This window comes from Salvelinus alpinus, chromosome 5 (genome assembly GCF_045679555.1).
Source record: "Salvelinus alpinus chromosome 5, SLU_Salpinus.1, whole genome shotgun sequence".
Taxonomy (NCBI): Eukaryota; Metazoa; Chordata; class Actinopteri; order Salmoniformes; family Salmonidae; genus Salvelinus; species Salvelinus alpinus.
In genome coordinates, this window is record NC_092090.1 from 89,403,985 (window position 1) to 89,424,998 (window position 21,014).

Here is a 21,014-nt window from a genome sequence, read left to right on the forward strand (position 1 = left end):
AGCAGAGATGATCAGGTTCCAACCACTCCTATGAAATGTAAGCCTTTTGTTAATATTGTATCAACGCTCCTCCTACAATGTGTTGGCACTGTTTATAGATACTAGATTAAAACCACAAAACTTTCTGTCTTCTAATCCTTTCTCTGGGTTTTTACAGAATTGATCCTGATTCCTGGTGTATAGAATTCATGGCCGTGGCAGATAAGCCATTCTCTCAACTGAATGGTGTGAGGTTTTTTTAACATCAGTTAAGCCACCCAGAACTTAACTTACATATACAATAGGTATCAATGGGTCCAGCATTCTCCCAGTCCCATCGTGGTATGGGGGAATCACTGCAAAGTGTCTGGGTCCTCCACCTCGCCCACACCCACTGCAAGAACACACACACACACACACACACAACATATACGGACACACACGACTTATGTGCACACACACACACACAAACACACACACACAAACTCTCTCAGTCCCTCTCCCTGTGATAGTGAAAGTGCCGATTTCTCTATATGTCTGTACAGCTGCCCTTATTTATGAAGTGAGCTGAGGCCTTTATCCTCATCGTTCGCCTCTCTCCCCTGCTGGTTTGTGTGTGTCAAAGCGCTGTAATTTGGCTCAACGTATGGCCCAGCACGCCAGAGTTAATGAGGGGCTGTTTGAGAGATAAATGCATGTGAATAATCATGAGCGAGAGAGAGGCCCCCCATCAATATGAAAACTCTAGTCAATTTGTTCAATCAGGCTCTCTGCTGTGTATATGTGAATGTATTTGTGTGCTTTTATGAATGTGCTTTTGTGTGTGTGTTCTTGTGTGTGTGTTAAAACCTCTTAAATATAACTCAATGTAATCGAAAATCGAATCTACGTAACCTCCAAAAGTAATTATTTTATCATGAGAGTGCCAAGACCAGCAACTAGTAAGACTGCATACTCCAAGAAAGTTTCAAATAAATTGCTGAGGTGTAGTCACTTTTGAGAACACAAGCTGTAGTACACAGTACAACTACTGTGTCATTAAATATTTTATATGATGTATTTCATATTCAACAAAACTGTATGAATAAGGCTTGAAATGACTTATATTTTTTCTAAATATAGTAGAATCAATTTATAAAATGACTAACTATAACATTTCACCTTTCTTATGAACGTAAAATACATATTTATATATTTAGTGTTAGAGAAAATGTGCATATTTCCTGAAGGGCTCTCTTGATCAAAACGTTTGCCCAATCACTGTGAACATCTCACTGAGCTCTAGCTTGGCTTCCTGAACTAGTTAGTAACTCACCTTTCATCTCATATTAATCGTGTCCATCTATGACAAACAGAAAGAGTTTCTTGTTTAAAATTTATAAATTATTTTTGATTACTTGCTATAAATCGATCTCTGAATGTGCTACAGCAACAAAACCACTCTCTCCTGCTGCATTACGATGTAAGGATTCCAGGCATATGAGTGGCATATTACGATGTAAGGATTCCAGGCATATGAGTGGCTCTGTGGCTGTGACCTAAGGTTCAGCCAGGAGAAGATGAACAGTCGGAAGAGCGAATGAAGCAGCTTCAATTGGTGTCAAATTTCACATCCTGCTTCACACAGGCAGAGGAGACATACTCCTGTGTCCATGAGAATCGGGGCTACCGCTCAATGCAAGCCATTTCCATCTATTGTGTCCATATACTGATTTATAAGTGAAAATGTCGAACGGAACTGGTACCAGAACCACGCAGGGCCCCAAAACAGGGGACTTGACATCTAAGAGGTATTAAGTGTCTTGTTTTTTATTTTTTATTATTTAACCATTATTTAAGTTCTCATTTCCAACTGCGACCTGGCCAAGATAAAGCAAAGCAGTGCGACACAAACAACAACACAGAGTTACACATAAACAAACGTACAGTCAATAACACAATAGAAAGAAAAAAAATCTACGTACAGTGTCAGCAAATTTAGAAGAGTAGGGAGGTAGGCAATAAATAGGTCATAGTGGCGAAATAATAACAACTTAGCATTAACACTGGAGTGATAGATGTGCAGATGATGATGTGCAAGTAGAGATACTGGGGTGCAAAAGAGCAAGAGGGTAAGTAATAATATGGGGATGAGGTAGTCGGGTGTGCTATTTACAGATTGGCTGTGTACAGTTACAGTGATCGGTAAGCTGCTCTGACAGCTGATGCTTAAAGTTAGTGAGGGAGATATGAGTCTCCAGCTTCAGTGATTTTTGCAATTCGTTCCAGTTATTGGTAGCAGAGAACGGGAAGGAAAGGCGGCCAAAGGAAGTGTTGGCTTTGGGGATGACCAGTGAAATATACCTGCTGGAGTGCGTGCTACGGGTGGGTGTTGCTATGGTGACCAGTGAGCTGAGATAAGGCGGGGCTTTACCTAATCAGGCTGTTTGTCTTCTGGCTGTGAGGAATCAGGCTGTTTGTCTTCTGGCTGTGAGGAATCAGGCTGTTTGTCTTCTGGCTGTGAGGAATCGGGCTGTTTGTCTTCTGGCTGTGAGGAATCAGGCTGCTTGGCTTCTGGCTGTGAGGAATCAGGCTGCTTGTCTTCTGGCTGTGAGGAATCAGGCTGTTTGTCTTCTGGCTGTGAGGAATCAGGCTGTTTGTCTTCTGGCTGTGAGGAATCAGGCTGTTTGTCTTCTGGCTGTGAGGAATCAGGCTGTTTGTCTTCTGGCTGTGAGGAATCAGGCTGTTTGTCTTCTGGCTGTGAGGAATCAGGCTGCTTGGCTTCTGGCTGTGAGGAATCAGGCTGTTTGTCTTCTGGCTGTGAGGAATCAGGCTGTTTGTCTTCTGGCTGTGAGGAATCAGGCTGTTTGTCTTCTGGCTGTGAGGAATCAGGCTGTTTGTCTTCTGGCTGTGAGGAATCAGGCTGTTTGCTCAGAATACTGAGAGAGGATTTCTGTTGAAAGCCTCTGAGGGAACCATAATGTGTGTATTATGGAAGCCTGAAAAATGACACCTTGATGCAATATGCACTTGGTGTGTATGGAGGTAAGTACTGGATTATGTGGCTTTGGCAACTCAATCAGCTCTACTGAATCGCGGGTCCTGAATCGCGGGTCCTGTCTGCTAAACACACATATGTTTACATGTGTGCTGTGTTACCATATGTTTATATGGCTGAAGGGGGATAGATATACAAACTTCCCTTCAATGCTTAGGGAAATAATATGGAGACGGTGAAGACATGCTGTTTGAGCCTGGGAAAGGTAAAAACTAAGGCCTCCATTCTCGAATGAGTGATATAGACTATGTTTAATATGCCATTCAATAAACAACATAAGCAATACTTTTTTTGTTTGTTTAACCTTTATTTAACTAGGCAAGGCGGTTAAGAACAAATTCTTATTTACAATGACGGCCTACCCGGGCCAAACCCCTACCCTAACCCGGCCAAACCCTCCCCTAACCCAGACAACGCTGGGCCAATTGTGCGCCACCCTATGGGACTCCCAATCACGGGCAGTTGTGATACAGCTTGTGATTGAACCAGGGTTTGTGGTGATGCCTCTAGCACTGTGATGCAGTGCCTTAGACCGCTGCGCCACTCAATAGTATATAATGCTATACAAAATGTTATTTTTTCCACACATAAAAACATTATAGTATTTTTCACATCAATATGCCCCTGAATCTTCTACAGGCCTTTGTTAAGCCAGAGCATGACATGAATAAAGTCAGTTACTGGATTGGCACTGATAATGGCTATTCATGCCACCACGCTGCCCCTACTGGTCTGATCTGTAATAGTAGGGGAGGTGGACAGACGGACAGACAGATAGGCATAGAGACAGGCAGGGAGGTAGACAGACAGACCGGCAGACCGGCAGACAGACAGGCAGACAGGCAGGGGGGCAGGCTGTGAGGTAGGCAGGCAGTTAGATATGCAGGCAGATAGACATGCAGGCAGATAGACATGCAGGGAGGGAGGCAGACAGACGGACAGGCGGACAGACAGGCGGGCAGACAGATAGGTAGAGAGACAGGCAGGGAGGCTGGCAGACAGACCGGCATACATACAGACAGACAGACAGACAGACAGACAGACAGACAGACAGACAGACAGACAGACAGACAGGCAGGACAGGCAGACAGACAGGGAGAATATATGGCCTTTGTTATCATCAGAGTGTATGGGCTGTAGTCAGGATGATCTCCTCCCTATTCTAAACAGTACAATTAAAACAGGGGCCAGAGATGTTTAAGCATGCAGGAATCCTGGTGCTTGAACAAAGGGCCACTTTGCCCGTGGAGTGTAATGGTAGAAGTCAAAATAGGGCGATTCATTTACTCTCGTTGAGCTAAGTGCATTCTTGGCTCACAGAGGGGGTGCCATGCTCGGCAAAAGCCAGAGAGCCCATTTGTGATGGCAAATGTCACCGCCTCGCATCTCTCAGCTATAGCCTACACCTCCACCACTCCTGTTTCGGTCACTGTGTTTACATCTCTCTCTTTCTCTCTCTCTCTCTGTCCATCCATCTTTTCAGCCTCTTCCACAACACAGGCTCTCTGTTTACCTCCCTCTCATCCCTCTCATTGTCTTCCATTCATCTATCTCTCTTTCTCTCTCTCTCTTTGTCCCTCTCTCATTCTCTTCCATCCCTCTCTCCCTCTTCAATTCCTCCTTCTCTCTTTGTCCCTCTCTCTAGATGTACGGTATGTGTTGTGTTATGACAAAGAGATGGATAGCTAATTAATAAGTGTGATAGGAGCAAACATGCATGTCTGCGCCTGAATACCGAGGCTGTTTCAGTCCAACAGTGTCTGTTTGCACTGCAAGCGGAGCAGCCCGAGGTTTGTGTGTCGCCACTCTATCACAAAACCAAACAGTGTACATTCGCTCTGGGCCGACACAATGTTCTATAAGGTGTGTGTGTGTGGAGCTGCCAACATAATGAATAGGCGGCTTAGCTCATGCATGCTAATGTTATGTTGTAAGCAATTTTGTTGACAACTGCTAATACTTCTTTCATATTATCATCAAAAGCAGCTAATACAACAGCCATTACTCCACGGCTCCCCATGCAAGACATGATGGATTGTGACCTTAGTATGGGTTAGCCTACTTTTGAAAGTTAAACAACCAGCAATAAATCAGGGAATTATTACAGTGCGTTTTAATTGGTTAAGGACTGTTTATTTCCTAAAGAGGTACAACAAATTGGGGTTTGTCACTTTTTAATTTGCAAAGTACATTTTTTATTACGAATGGCAGTTGAATATTACCTCTCCTTTGTCATGCAAAATACGCAACACACTGGCAATCTATTAATTGGACAAAAATGCGGTGCCAGCGCAAATCCCTCTCTTCCTCAGTGCAGGGGAGCAACTGGGTCTATTAGGAAAAGAGGGAATGGAGGAACAGAGGAGAGTGAAACACCTCTCTTCCTCAGTGCAGGGGAGCAACTGGGTCTATTAGGAAAAGAGGGAACGGAGGAACAGAGGAGAGTGAAACACCTCTCTTCCTCAGTGCAAGGGAGCGACTGGGTCTATTAGGAAAAGAGGGAACGGAGGAACAGAGGAGAGTGAAACACCTCTCTTCCTCAGTGCAGGGGAGCGACTGGGTCTATTAGGAAAAGAGGGAACGGAGGAACAGAGGAGAGTGAAACACCTCTCTTCCTCAGTGCAGGGGAGCGACTGGGTCTATTAGGAAGAGAGGGAACGGAGGAACAGAGGAGAGTGAAACACCTCTCTTCCTCAGTGCAGGGGAGTGACTGGGTCTATTAGGAAAAGAGGGAACGGAGGAACAGAGGAGAGTGAAACACCTTGCCTCGCTCCATGCCCACTTCTTTCTGGTGGAAATATAACCAGGGTTGGGGAGTAACGGATTACAAAAAAATAATTGTGTAATCCGTTACATTACCAGCAAAACAATTTTGTAATCAGATTGCAGAGACCACTATGATGACACCAACATTTGATGCATTTGATAGATAGAGAGAAAAGAGTAGGAATAGGTTTTTGTAGGCTACAGTGCAAACTATGTCTTCCAATGGTGCAACTACTGTGGGCATCAAAGATTTTACGACCAACTTGAATAAAGGCTTGGACGACAGCAGTGCTGTAGCCTACGGGAGATAAGGATATCACTTAGGGCTATTATTGATATCTGCATAGCAATTATGTGAATCACACTGCTGCTCTCTAAATTATTTGCCCCTTATGGATTGCGGTTGTTGTGGATGGCTGTTCATAAATGTATAGGTATATTTTACCACAATAATGGTTGAATTGAAGAAGTGTAGGCTAAATTGTCTATCAATCCTTGTTTATGCGACCTGTGAACAGTCAGAGAAGAATGTGCTCTTGCAACAGATGCAAAATGCGGCACCCAGCCTATGGAATAAAAGTTTGAGGGAGTTCCTCCCTTGTAAATACCATTTTTTTAAATATTGCCTTTCGTGAACTAACACTCACATTTGACTTTTCCCCCCTGCTAGCACTGACTCTGCTGATAGCTACTTTATTGAGGGAAAATGTACTTACTCTGACTGAGATGTGGTTGTCCCACCTAGCTATCTTAAGACGAATCCAATAACATGTAAATGTGGTTTTGGGCTCCATAAATACAGTCAAAAACACGTTTCATTTAAGAAGACCAGGAGTAGGGCTTTTGTTGCTCAATCTAATTCCTGCTGATTCCAGAAAAGGTCCAAAGGACTAACGGACATGTGATTTTACTCGCACACTTTTGATAGACTTCAACAAATTATCAAGATATCAAAGTGTCACCCATAGAGCTCCTATTAAATGAATGAAGTATTCTTATTCCTAATTCTAAGGTGTCACCAACAAAAACATAAACAATAGGCCTATAGCAAATGCATCATATGGAGTTCATTTTCACGTCATGCGAATAGTCAGGTCATGTGGTAGTGCTCTAAGAACGTCATTCATGAGAGCAGCATTTCTTTTTCAACCCTGTTTTTGAAGCAATCAGCCCAACCATTCCTCCATGACAAGAACGTAAACAACAGAGGAAGCTCATACATTTTGGGTTGTGTTCAGGTAAAACAATTAGACTAATATGTACTGAACAAAATTATAAAAACAATTTCAACAATTTTACTGCATTACAGTTCATATAAGGAAATCAGGCCCTAATTTATTAATTTCACATGACTGGGCAGGGGTGCAGCCATGGGTGGGTCTGGGAGGGCATAGGCCCACCCACTTAGGAGCCAGGCCCACCCACTGGGGTTCTAGGCGCAGCCAATCAGAATGAGTTTTCCCCACAAAAGGGCTTTATTACAGACAGAAATACTTCTCAGTTTCATCAGCTATCCGGGTGGCTGGTCACAGACGATCCCACAGGTGAAGAAGCCGGATGTGGAGGTCCTGGGCTGGCGTGGTTACATCTGGTCTGCAGTTGTGTGGCTGGTTGGATATACTGCCAAATTCTCTAAAATGACGTTGGAGGTGGCTCATGGTAGCGAAATTAACATTCAATTATCTGGCAACAGCTCTGGTGGACATTCCTGCAGTCACCATGCCAATTGCAAACTCCCTCAAAATGTGAGACATCTGTGGCTTTGTGTGGTGAGAAAAAACTGCACATTTTAGAGTGCCTTTTATTGTCCCCAGCATAAGGTGCACCTGTGTAATGATCATGCTGTTTAATCAGCTTCTTGATATCCACCTGTCAGGTGGATGGATAATCTTGGCAAAGGAGAAATGCTCACTAACAGGGATGTAAACAAATATGTGAATGAAATATGATATAAATAAGCTTTTTGTGCATATGGAACATTTCTGGGATCTTATTTCAGCTCATGAAACATGGGACCAACACTTTACATGTTGCGTTTATAATTTGGTTCAGTATATATTTCTGGAAATCTGACAGACTGGTTTTTAATGTAAATATATAGCCTACTCATTTTATTATCTGTATTGAATTAGAAGCAATGGGTTAGAAGCAACATTCATTTAAGGCCAGCTATGTAAACTTTAACATTGATGTCTTTCAATTGTAATATACATTTTTGTCTTCTTCTAATGCCTCTTAAGGGGAAAGTAGTCTAAAAGTAACTGAAAGTAAGCTAATTACGTTTCTGATTACATTTTTGGATAGGTAACTAATAACTGTAAAAGTAACCTCGTCCCTCTCTTCTCCCTCTCTTCCCCCTCTCTCTTCCCCCTCTCTTCTCCCTCTCTTCTCCCTCTCCTTCCCCTCTCTTCCCCCTCTCTTCTCCTTCTCTTCCCCGCTCTTTTCCCTCTCTTCTCCCTCTCGTCTCCCTCTTGTCTCCCTCTCTTTCCTTCTGTTCTCCCTCTCTTCTCCCTCTCTTCTCCCTCCTCTCATCCCCCTCTCTTCCCCCTCTCTTCTCCCTCTCTTCCCCTCTCTTCCCCCTCTCTTCCCCTCTCTTCCCTCTCTCTTCCCTCTCTCTTCCCCCTCTCTCCTACCTCTCCCCCTCTCTTCTCCCTCTCTTCTCTCTCTCTCCTCCCTCTCTTCCCCCTCTCTCCTATAGTTAATTAAGACAGTGTAAATATGAAGGACACGTGGTGATTATATGTGGCCCCCCTGTAGGTTTTTTATGGCTGCTTATTTTCATGGAGACACTGGTGATTCATTGAATTGTTTGGAATCCCAAGATCAACCTACTTTAACATGTCTTGCCAGTACAGTGTTGAACCAACCAGCCTATGCATTACACTTTGCATAGTCTTAGGAACTACTACATTCAATGTAATTGTGCGTGCCTGGGTCTATGCAGTAGAAACTTGATGTATGTGAAGTGAGGTCTTAACATCAGTGACCGTATTATGTAGTTAGTGGCCATGGCCAGTTGGACTAAAAGGACTCCAGTTAGATGCAGTTGTCTCATGTTTTTAACGGTCATAATTTGTATCTCATTTCTTTTGTGTCCCTTCTGTCTGGCGAATCGGTCATCATTGAGGCTCAGAGTTAAAGTGTTTTAATTGGTCAGTACATGAAGCTTGAGTGTTCTGGCTGGTCAGTGCACTTGGAGATGGAGTGTTTTGATTGGTCAGTACATGAAGCTTGAGTGTTCTGGCTGGTCAGTGCACTTGGAGATGGAGTGTTTTGATTGGTCAGTACATGAAGCTTGAGTGTTCTGGCTGGTCAGTGCACTTGGAGATGGAGTGTTTTGATTGGTCAGTACATGAAGCTTGAGTGTTCTGGCTGGTCAGTGCACTTGGAGATGGAGTGTTTTGATTGGTCAGTACATGAAGCTTGAGTGTTCTGGCTGGTCAGTGCACTTGGAGATGGAGTGTTTTGATCGGCGTTGTCAGTTTCCCGATGTCGTCACTTTCCCCTATGTCCTGGTTTGGCAGCATGACGACACATTGCCAGCTGCTGGTGACAGGTTGCCACCCTGAGATGTCACAATCCTGTCCTGTGTGTCTAACCCCCGTCAACCCCCCCCCCCCCCCCCCCCCATCCTCTTACGCCCGTCACTCACCCATTTCTCTCCGACGCCTCCTAGACCAATCAGCCGCCGTCTCCTGGGACATTATGTCACACATTTAAGGATGCATGACAAAGTGCTCCTTGATTTCCCAGTGGCCGCTATATGTAGCCTGCTCACTCTGCCATACACACGCTCACACACAAACACACACACACACACACACACACACACACACACACACACACACACACACACACACACACACACATTCACACACGCACAAATATACACACACTCACACACACCCTTTCCATGTGACATAGGACACATGTCAGAGGACGACACGTCAGCAGTGTGTCTGGCAGTGCAGCCTGGGAGTTTGCAATGCTTTCTCTCATTTACATTAGCAATAAATTGCCATGGTTGAATAGCAACTCTTCACTAACACAGATGTTGAGAGAGTACATATTTCACCTATTGATTTTCGAGGTGGTTAAGTATGATTAAGTGGTTAAGTATTATTGGCAATGTAAGAAATATATGTATTTTTTAGAGGTACTTTGTTTACGATCATCAAAGTAAAGATGGAGTAATTGATATTCAAGCACAGCAAAATAAGTTTCTCTCTCTCCAAAACAGTTTTATCTCACCTTTCAGTGGAGTATGATGTCTGTTCGAATAGATATTCACCGTTTGTAAAGGTGCAGTATTTTTCATTTAAAAGCAGGCCACCACATCAACAGGACACTAATAGCTGTCTCTCACCAGCAACTTCCAGGTCTAGTCCATTTTGGTCTGCCTCTCTACCTCCTTAGGGACATGGTCATGGTCCTAGACCTCCATGACAGTGAGAACTCACCTTCTGGTAAAGATCAAATCCTCTTTGATGTTGACATTTTCAAACAATAAGAAAAATACAGAGTTTGACCTTCCTGCGGTGTGTCCCTGTGAGAGTGAAAGAACTGTTCTATGAGAGGGAATGAACTCCACTGTGAGTAAATCAACTACACTAGGAGAGAGAATCAATTCCACTGAGAGAGAATCAATTCCACTATGAGAGAGAATCAATTCCACTGAGAGAGAATCAACTCCACTATGAGAGAGAATCAATTCCACTGAGAGAGAATCAACTCCACTATGAGAGAGAATCAATTCCACTGAGAGAGAATCAACTCCACTATGAGAGAGAATCAATTCCATTATTATAGAGAATCAACTCCACTATGAGAATCAACTGCACTATGAGAGTGAATCAACCATTTTGAGATATTTTCAACTGCACAATGAGAGAGAATTAACTGCAGTATGAGAGTGAATCAACCACTTTGAGAGATAATCAACTACATCATGAGAGGGAATCAACTCCACTATGAAATGATCAACCACACTATGAGAGAGAATTAGCTGCACTATGAGAGAATATCAACTGCGCTATGAGAGAGAAGCAACTGCACTATGAGAGAATATCAACTGCACTATGAGAAGAATCAACTCCACTATCAGAGAATCAACCATATTATGAGAGCAACTCAACTCCACTATAAAGGAATCAACCACACTATGAGAGCGAATCAACCGCACTATGAGAGCGAATCAACTGCACTATGAGAGAGAATGAACTTCACAATGAGTAAATCCACTGCACATTGAGAGAGAATCAACCACTTTGAGAAAGAAATTAGTCAAATGGAACTTTACCGATGTGATGTCAGAATGTCTCCCCTCTGAGAGCCATACAAAATAGAGATTGTGTTCCAGAACAAAAGGCTATTTTGGCCTCTGTACCCAAAGCATTATGGGTATGTATTCACATGTGTGTAGAGAAGACTGAGTGTGTTCCTTCTCACTCGCAGACGGGGCTTTTATGCCGGATGAAAGCAGAACTTCAATTGGAGAGAGCTTCCAGCACTGTTGCACGGGGTTCAGTGAAGAAAGTGGCTAAAGTAATGCTGCAGAGCCATCTGTGTCATTACGGCCTTTCTCTAAAAATGCCTTGTTTATAATAGGCGACTGAGACAACAATTGCGGTGGAGTAGCTTTGAAGTGCGAACGTGTCGCTCTTGAGAGACTGGAGGGGATACAATGCGCCTAACATGTGACAGAGAAGTGCTGCATAATCCTTATAAAAGGAATAGCGAATCACAATAACGGGGGCGGGGGGGGGGGGGGGTATCTGATAGGGTTTGCAGTTATCAAAACAATCATAAAGAGTAGGAAGACAAAATCCCACCTCCTAGAACACAGCTGTCAATCAAAGCATTTCAATGGTTCCAAACAGGAGCCAATCGGCTTGTGCTCCAACGGTAGTTACATTTACCAGGCTTCTGTGAAAAGTGGGGAACGGAAATTGTTTATGACACAAATCCACTACTAATTCAACAACCAACACAGCTCTGGGCTTAAGAGGTAATACATTAATTGACCATACTCTCTCATCTTTTTTAAACGGCTGTTTTGGTAAAGAAGTAATCCCTGTGATAGAAAACAAAGTTGATGGATTAGCATTTTCTTTGTGAATACCAGGCCTGACATGCTCTGTCTAACTACCACGTGTGAATACCAGGCCTGACATGCTCTGTCTAACTACCACGTGTGAATACCAGGCCTGACATGCTCTGTCTAACTACCACGTGTGAATACCAGGCCTGACATGCTCTGTCTAACTACCACGTGTGAATACCAGGCCTGACATGCTCTGTCTAACTACCACGTGTGAATACCAGGCCTGACATGCTCTGTCTAACTACCACGTGTGAATACCAGGCCTGACATGCTCTGTCTAACTACCACGTGTGAATACCAGGCCTGACATGCTCTGTCTAACTACCACGTGTGAATACCAGGCCTGACATGCTCTGTCTAACTACCACGTGTGAATACCAGGCCTGACATGCTCTGTCTAACTACCACGTGTGAATACCAGGCCTGACATGCTCTGTCTAACTACCACGTGTGAATACCAGGCCTGACATGCTCTGTCTAACTACCACGTGTGGCGGTGCAGGTGCTGATTCTCAGTCTAAAGGGTGAAGTGAGATGCTGTCTGCAGGATGTCTCGTTGTGTGTGTGTGTGTGTGTGTGTGTGTGTGTGTGTGTGTGTGTGTGTGTGTGTGTGTGTGTGTGTGTGTGTGTGTCTCTTTCTCTACTTGTTTACTTAGCATCCTGTAGATGATCCTATTCCATTGAGATATACTCTGAAACTATACTGCCAACAGGAAACAGAGTCAGTCATTGAATGGTTTTCATCTGTGTCACAACCTTTGTGCATACCTGTCTGTACTCTAAACCTGCCTCTGGTGCCTCTCTCCTTTGCCTCTCTCCGTTGTAGTCATACACAGTGCACTTTGAAAGTATTCAGTGCCTTTGACTTTTTCCACATTTTGTTGCGTTACAACCTTATTCTAAAATTAATTGAATCGTTTTTTTCATCAATCTACACACAATAATGACAAAGCGAAAACATTTATTTTTTAAAACTGAAATATCACATTTACGTTAGTATTCAGACCCTTTACTCAGTACTTTGTTGAAGCACCCTTGGCAGCGATTACAGCCTCAAGTCTTCTTGGGTATGATGCTACAAGCTTGGCACACCTGTATTTGGGGAGTTTCTCCCATTCTTCTCTGCAGATCCTCTCAAGCTCTGTCAGGTTGGATAGGGAGCTTCACTGCACAGCTATTTTCAGGTCTCTCCAGAGATGTTCGATCGGGTTCAAGTCCGGTCTCTGGCTGGGCCATTCAAGGACATTCAGAGACTTGTCCCGAAGCCACTCCTGCGTTGTCTTGGCTGTGTGCTTAGGGTCATTGTCCTGTTGGAAGGTGAACTTTCACCCTAGTCTGAGGTCCTGAGCTCTCTGGAGCAGGTTTTCATCAAGGATCTCTCTGTACTTTGCTCTGTTCATCTTTCCATCGATCCTGTCTCCCAGTCCCTGCCGTTGAAAATCATCCCCACAGCATGATGCTGCCACCACCATGCTTCACCATAGGGATGGTGCCAGGTTTCCCCCAGACGTGACGCTTGGCATTCAGGCCAAAGAGATCAATCTTGGTTTCATCAGACCAGAGAATCTTGTTTCTCATCGTCTGATAGTCCTTAGGTAGGTGCCTTTTGGCAAACTCCAAGCGGGCTGTCAAGTGCCTTTTACTGAGGAGTGGCTTCCATCTGGTCACTCTACCATAAAGGCCTGATTGATGGAGTGCTGCAGAGATGGTTGTCCTTCTGGAAGGTTCTCCCATCTCCAAAGAGGAACTCTGGAGCTCTGTGAGAGTGACCATCAGGTTCTTGGTCACCTCCCTGACCAAGGCCCTTCTCCCCCGATTGCTCAGTTTAGCCGGGTGGCCAGTTCTAGGAAGAGTCTTGGTGGTTCCAAACTTCTTCCATTTAGGAATGTTGGAGGCCACTGTGTTCTTCAATGTTGCAGAACTTTTTTGGTACCCTTCCCCAGACGTGCCTCGACACAATGCTGTCTCGGAGCTCTATGGACAATTCCTTCGACCTCATGGCTTGGTTTTTGCTCTGACATGCACTGTTAACTTTGGGACCTTATACAGACAGGTGTGTGCCTTTTCCAAATCATGTCCAATCAATTGAATTTACCACAGGTGGACTCCAATAAAGTTGTAGAAACATCTCAAGGATGATCAATGGAAACAGGACACACCTGAGCTCAATTTCGAGTCTCATAGCAAAGGGTCTGAATACTTATGTAAATATGGTATTTCGGATAAAAAAATTATAAATTTGCAAAAATTTATAAAACCTGTTTTCACTTTGTCATTATGTGGCATTGTGTGTAGATTGATGAGGAAAACATTTTATTTTATACATTTTAGAATAAGGCTTTAACGTAACAAAATGGGGAAAATATTTTTAAGGGGTTTGAATACTTTCCGAATGCACTGTACACTCTTAAAAAAAAGATGCTATCTAGAACCTAAAAGAGTTCTTCGGCTGTCCCCATAGGAGAAGGCTTTGAATAACCCTTTTTGGTTCCAGGTAAAACCCTTCTGGTTCCAAGTAGAACCTGTTTGACTTCAATGTAGAACCCTTTCCACAGAGTTTTACCTGGAACCAAAACTTGTTCTCCTATGGGGATAGCTGAAGAATCTAGGGTTATCGATTCTATTTCCATAGTCAACAACTTAGTTCAAAGTTACCCACCAAAGCTATCATTTAGTATCAAACACATGCAGGCATAGTTTTACTACGTCTTTATGGTACGATTAGTGGTGTCTATGGCATCGGTGCTGACAGAGTATAGAGGTGATTAACGTTCCCCGTCTAGACAACAAATCAGTCTAAACCATTACCTTGATCAGCAGTCTGGTCAATAAGTCAGGATTCTTCCATGTGGGTTTAAAGGGACAATCTGCAGTTTAAACAATTACAAAGGAAAATCGATGTACCTACTGCTGATTGCCTATTACCAACACATTGTTTCTGCCCACAGTCTCTGTACTCAGTCAGGGACAGGCCAATAACTCTGTTCTGGGTGTGTTCAGTTAGCAGACTTAGTGATGGATCTGTCGTCTATCAATTAGGCAGAAAGGTGAAGAGATGTAATGCACCATGAGACAATGCGTTGAGGGCTTCAGACTCCTTCACCAGCCATTTCTCTTTCTCTCCTTCCCTTTTTCTCTCTTCTGCCTCGCTTCGCCTCGTTCCCCTCGTTTCCCCACGTTCCCCTCATTTCGCCTCGTTTCCCTCGTTGTTCCATGGCACTCAGTTCATTCCCTGGTGGGTGTCAGGTTCAGCTCAGGTGTGCTGCACACAAAGGCAGAGAGAGGGAATCTGTGACCATTGACTGTTTATCTTAGCGAGTGTGACGCTGGAAAGTGAAAACACCGGCAGCCACGTTCCGCCCTGTCTCAGGCATGACGGGCGGCTCTGAATGACATGGGCTGGGCCTTCAAACGGGAGGGAAGCCTGCCAGGTCAACAGGGATTAGTTAACTCCTCTGGTACCTGTTCATGTAATTCACTTTGTGCTTTTGTCTTTCCTCTTTGATTACGTCCAATCAGAAGACATGCTTTCAGTTCATGACTCGGTTAATCCCAGACCTGTTCTTCTTTTTGTGGATCAAACAAACACACACACATAAGCATGCATGCGGACACACGCACACACATTCACTGGCACGGACACACGGACACACGGACACACGGACACACGGACACACGGACACACGGACACACGGACACACGGACACACGGACACACACACACACACACACACACACACACACACACACACACACACACACACACACACACACACACACACACACACACACACACACACACACACACACACACACACACACGCACACATAGATCATCACTCTCATAAGAATGCATTCTATGGCCTGCTCTAGTGCACTTATTTGCGTTTCGACATATGTAGTTGATGTGTATGTTGCGTACGCCCTCGCCTAGTGACACAGGCCACATTAGGAATGCTTTTGTCATGTGTTGGCCTGGCGACTGATATGAGTGCTGGTGGCTAGCATAAGATTGACCCTTAATGAATAGAATAAAGAATGTTGTAATTGTAACGTTCAACCTAATGTCTGAGGGGATCATAATTAGTCTACTTTCAGCTTCAGCACCAGCTGTTTGTTCAAAACATCGCTGCAATAATAACTATATAATTACTGCAATTAGTATGGAGGTAATTATATTGCATGGTCATTGGCACAATTGAACACAATGTTCTCCAGATGTCTGATCAAGTAAAGATTAGCTGATGTGCTGGTATGTTTGAGATCATTCCGCTAGGGAATATCTTCTCTTGAGGTCCACCCTCCATCCTTTCAGAAAGTTGGCTTACTTCTGAGGAAGTTACTTCCTAATAGGATCTGATTGTCCATAATCATGGAAACACGCAGTTTTACTCTTCAGATGTACAGCACAGTGTATGGTAACCTTCAAACACCCATTTCCCCCTCTTTTACCCATCATCAGATTGAATCACAGAGGGAGGCTCCTCTCGTCCACCAAGGTCTCACTCCTAGTTAAAGGAGAACAAAAATAATAATGTAGGAAAGAGGGCAAACATATTCACATGCATTCATGCACAACCCGACTACAGTACAGTATGTGTCCAAGGCCTGACGAATGGGTGTGTGCTGCTGTACTACATACTGAACCACTGTGTATGGCCACTCCACACACACACACACACACACACACACACACACACACACACACACACACACACACACACACACACACACACACACACACACACACACACACACACACACACACACACACACACACACACACACACACACACACACACCCCTTCAGGCTATCAAGAAGGAGGGGGCTTGGTGAAGACAGGACCATTGACAGGCGAGAGAGGCAGTAACTTATTGTGTATTGATGGGGTGTGACGCATCATGTGGGAATGCAGGCGTGCATAGCAGAGAGGAATAGGGTAGGGTGTGTGTGTGTGTGTGTGTGTGTGTGTGTGTGTGTGTGTGTGTGTGTGTGTGTGTGTGTGTGTGTGTGTGTGTGTGTGTGTGTGTGTGTGTGTGTGTGTGTGTGTGTGTGTGTGTGTGTGTGTGTGTGTGTGTGTGTGTGTGTGTGTGTGTGTGTGTGTGTGGAGTGGCCATACACAGTGGTTCAGTATGTAGTACAGCAGTGTGTGTAATGTAATGAGAGAAGAATTCAGTAGTCATTGATCACTGATCCCTGTCTGCTCTGATCCCTGTCTGCTCGGATACCTGACTGCTCTGATACCTGTCTGCTCTGATACCTGTCTGCTCTGATACCTGTCTGCTCTGATACCTGTCTGCTCTGATACCTGTCTGCTCTGATACCTGTCTGCTCTGATACCAGTCTGCTCTGATACCTGTCTGCTCTGATACCAGTCTGCTCTGATACCTGTCTGCTCTGATACCTGTCTGCTCTGATCCCTGTCTGCTCGGATACCTGACTGCTCTGATACCTGTCTGCTCTGATACCTGTCTGCTCTGATACCTGTCTGCTCTGATACCTGTCTGCTCTGATACCTGTCTGCTCTGATACCTGTCTGCTCTGGTCCCTGAATGCTCTGATCCCTGTCTGCTCGGATACCTGACTGCTCTGATACCTGTCTGCTCTGATACCTGTCTGCTCTGATACCTGTCTGCTCTGATACCTGTCTGCTCTGATACCTGTCTGCTCGGATACCTGACTGCTCTGATACCTGTCTGCTCTGATACTTGTCTGCTCTGATACCTGTCTGCTCTGATACCTGTCTGCTCTGATACCTGTCTGCTCTGATACCTGTCTGCTCTGATACATGTCTGCTCTGATACCTGACTGCTCTGATCCCTGTCTGCTCTGAAACCTGTCTGCTCTGATACCTGTCTGCTCTGATACCTGTCTGCTCTGATACCTGTCTGCTCGGATACCTGTCTGCTCTGATACCTGTCTGCTCTGATACCTGTCTGCTCTGATACCTGTCTGCTCTGATACCTGTCTGCTCTGATACCTGTCTGCTCTGATACCTGTCTGCTCGGATACCTGTCTGCTCTGATACCTGACTGCTCTGATACCTGTCTGCTGTGATACCTGTCTGCTCTGATACCTGTCTGCTCTGATACCTGTCTGCTCTGATACCTGACTGCTCTGATACCTGTCTGCTCTGATACCTGTCTGCTCTGATACCTGACTGCTCTGATACCCGTCTGCTCTGATACCTGTCTGCTCTGGTCCCTGTCTGCTCTAATACCTGTCTGCTATGATACCTGTCTGCTCTGATACCTGTCTGCTCTGATACCTGACTGCTCTGGTCCCTGTCTGCTCTGATACCTGATTGCTCTGATACCTGACTGCTCTGATACCTGACTGCTCTGATACCTGACTGCTCTGATACCTGTCTGCTCTGATACCTGACTGCTCTGATACCTGACTGCTCTGATACCTGTCTGCTCTGGTCCCTGACTGCTCTGATACCTGACTGCTCTGATACCTGACTGCTCTGATACCTGTCTGCTCTGATACCTGACTGCTCTGATACCTGACTGCTCTGATACCTGACTGCTCTGATACCTGACTGCTCTGATACCTGACTGCTCTGATACCTGACTACTCTGATACCTGACTGCTCTGGTCCCTGTCTGCTCTGATACCTGACTGCTCTGATACCTGACTGCTCTGATACCTGACTGCTCTGATACCTGACTGCTCTGATACCTGACTGCTCTGATACCCGACTGCTCTGATACCTGACTGCTCTGATACCTGACTGCTCTGATACCTGACTACTCTGATACCCGACTGCTCTGGTCCCTGTCTGCTCTGATACCTGACTGCTCTGATACCTGACTGCTCTGATACCTGTCTGCCCTGACACCTGTCTGCTCTGGTACCTGACTGCTCTGATACCTGTCTGCTCTGAAACCTGTCTTCTCTGATACCGGTCTGCTCTGATACCTGTCTGCTCTGGTCCCTGTCTGCTCTAATACCTGTCTGCTATGATACCTGTCTGCTCTGATACCTGTCTGCTCTGATACCTGACTGCTCTGGTCCCTGTCTGCTCTGATACTTGACTGCTCTGATACCTGTCTGCTCTGATACCTGTCTGCTCTGGTCCCTGTCTGCTCTAATACCTGTCTGCTATGATACCTGTCTGCTCTGATACCTGACTGCTCTGATACCTGTCTGCTCTGATACCTGACTGCTCTGATACCTGTCTGCTCTGATACCTGACTGCTCTAATACCTGACTGCTCTGATACCTGACTGCTCTGATACCTGACTGCTCTGATACCTGACTACTCTGATACCTGACTGCTCTGATCCCTGTCTGCTCTGATACTTGACTGCTCTGATACCTGTCTGCTCTGATACCTGTCTGCTCTGGTCCCTGTCTGCTCTAATACCTGTCTGCTATGATACCTGTCTGCTCTGATACCTGACTGCTCTGATACCTGTCTGATCTGATACCTGTCTGCTCTGATACCTGTCTGCTCTGATACCTGACTGCTCTAATACCTGACTGCTCTGATACCTGACTACTCTGATACCTGTCTGCTCTGATACCTGACTACTCTGATACCTGACTGCTCTGATCCCTGTCTGCTCTGATACCTGACTGCTCTGATACCTGTCTGCTCTGATACCTGTCTGCTCTGATACCTGTCTGCTCTGATACCTGTCTGCTCTGATACCTGTCTGCTCTGATACCTGACTACTCTGATACCTGTCTGCTCTGATACCGGTCTGCTCTGGTCCCTGTCTGCTCTGATACCTGAGTGCTCTGATACCTGTCTGCTCTGATACCTGTCTGCTCTGATACCTGTCTGCTCTGACACCTGTCTGCTCTGATACCTGTCTGCTCTGGTCCCTGTCTGCTCTGATACCTGTCTGCTCTGATACCTGTCTGCTCTGATACCTGTCTGCTCTGATACCTGTCTGCTCTGATACCTGTCTGCTCGGATACCTGACTGCTCTGATACCTGTCTGCTCTGATACCTGACTGCTCTGATACTCGTCTGCTCTGATACCAGTCTGCTCTGATAACTGTCTGCTCTGATACCTGACTGCTCTGATACCTGTCTGCTCTGATACCTGTCTGCTCTGATACCTGTCTGCTCTGATACCTGTCTGCTCTGGTCCCTGTCTGCTCTGATACCTGTCTGCTCTGATACCTGACTGCTCTGATACCCGTCTGCTCTGATACCTGTCTGCTCTGATACCTGTCTGCTCTGATACCTGACTGCTCTGATACCCGTCTGCTCTGATACCAGTCTGCTCTGATACCTGTCTGCTCTGATACCTGACTGCTCTGATACCCGTCTGCTCTGATACCAATCTGCTCTGATACCTGTCTGCTCTGATACCCGTCTGCTCTGATACCTGTCTGCTCTGATACCTGTCTGCTCTGGTCCCTGTCTGCTCTGATACCTGTCTGCTCTGATACCTGTCTGCTCTGATACCTGACTGCTCTGATACCCGTCTGCTCTGATACCAGTCTGCTCTGATAACTGTCTGCTCTGATACCTGACTACTCTGATACCTGTCTGCTCTGATACCTGTCTGCTCTGATACCTGTCTGCTCTGATACCTGTCTGCTCTGGTCCCTGTCTCCTCTGATACCTGTCTGCTCTGATACCTTTCTGCTCTGATACCTGTCTGCTCTGGTCCCTGTCTGCTCTGATACCTGTCTGCTCTGATACCTGTCTGCTCTGATACCTGACTGCTCTGATACCCGTCTGTTCTGATACCAGTCTGCTCTGATACCTGTCTGCTCTGATACCTGACTGCTCTGATACCCGTCTGCTCTGATACCAGTCTGCTCTGATAACTGTCTGCTCTGATACCTGACTGCTCTGATACCTGTCTGCTCTGATACCTGTCTGATCTGATACCTGTCTGCTCTGATACCTGTCTGATCTGATACCTGACTGCTCTGATACCTGTCTGATCTGATACCTGACTGCTCTGATACCTGTCTGCTCTGATACCTGACTGCTCTGATACACGTCTGCTCTGATACCTGACTGCTCTGATACCCGTCTGCTCTGATACCAGTCTGCTCTGATACTTGTCTGCTCTGATACCTTTCTGCTCTGAAGCCTGTCTGCTCTGATAACTGTCTGCTCTGATACCTGTCTGCTATGATACCTGTCTGCTCTGA

At 45.3% G+C, this 21,014-nt stretch overlaps 1 protein-coding gene across 1 annotated transcript in view; it reads right to left on the reverse strand.

The window, feature by feature from the left end:
* Positions 1-2,392: 2,392 nt before the first annotated feature.
* Positions 2,393-21,014, reverse strand: part of LOC139575364 (submandibular gland secretory Glx-rich protein CA-like) — a 34,563-nt gene continuing 15,941 nt past the window's right edge. The window contains exon 2 of the mRNA XM_071400279.1: positions 2,393-2,924. Within this exon, the coding sequence (XP_071256380.1) occupies positions 2,393-2,924 (532 nt within the window). The remainder of the gene's footprint in view (positions 2,925-21,014) is intronic.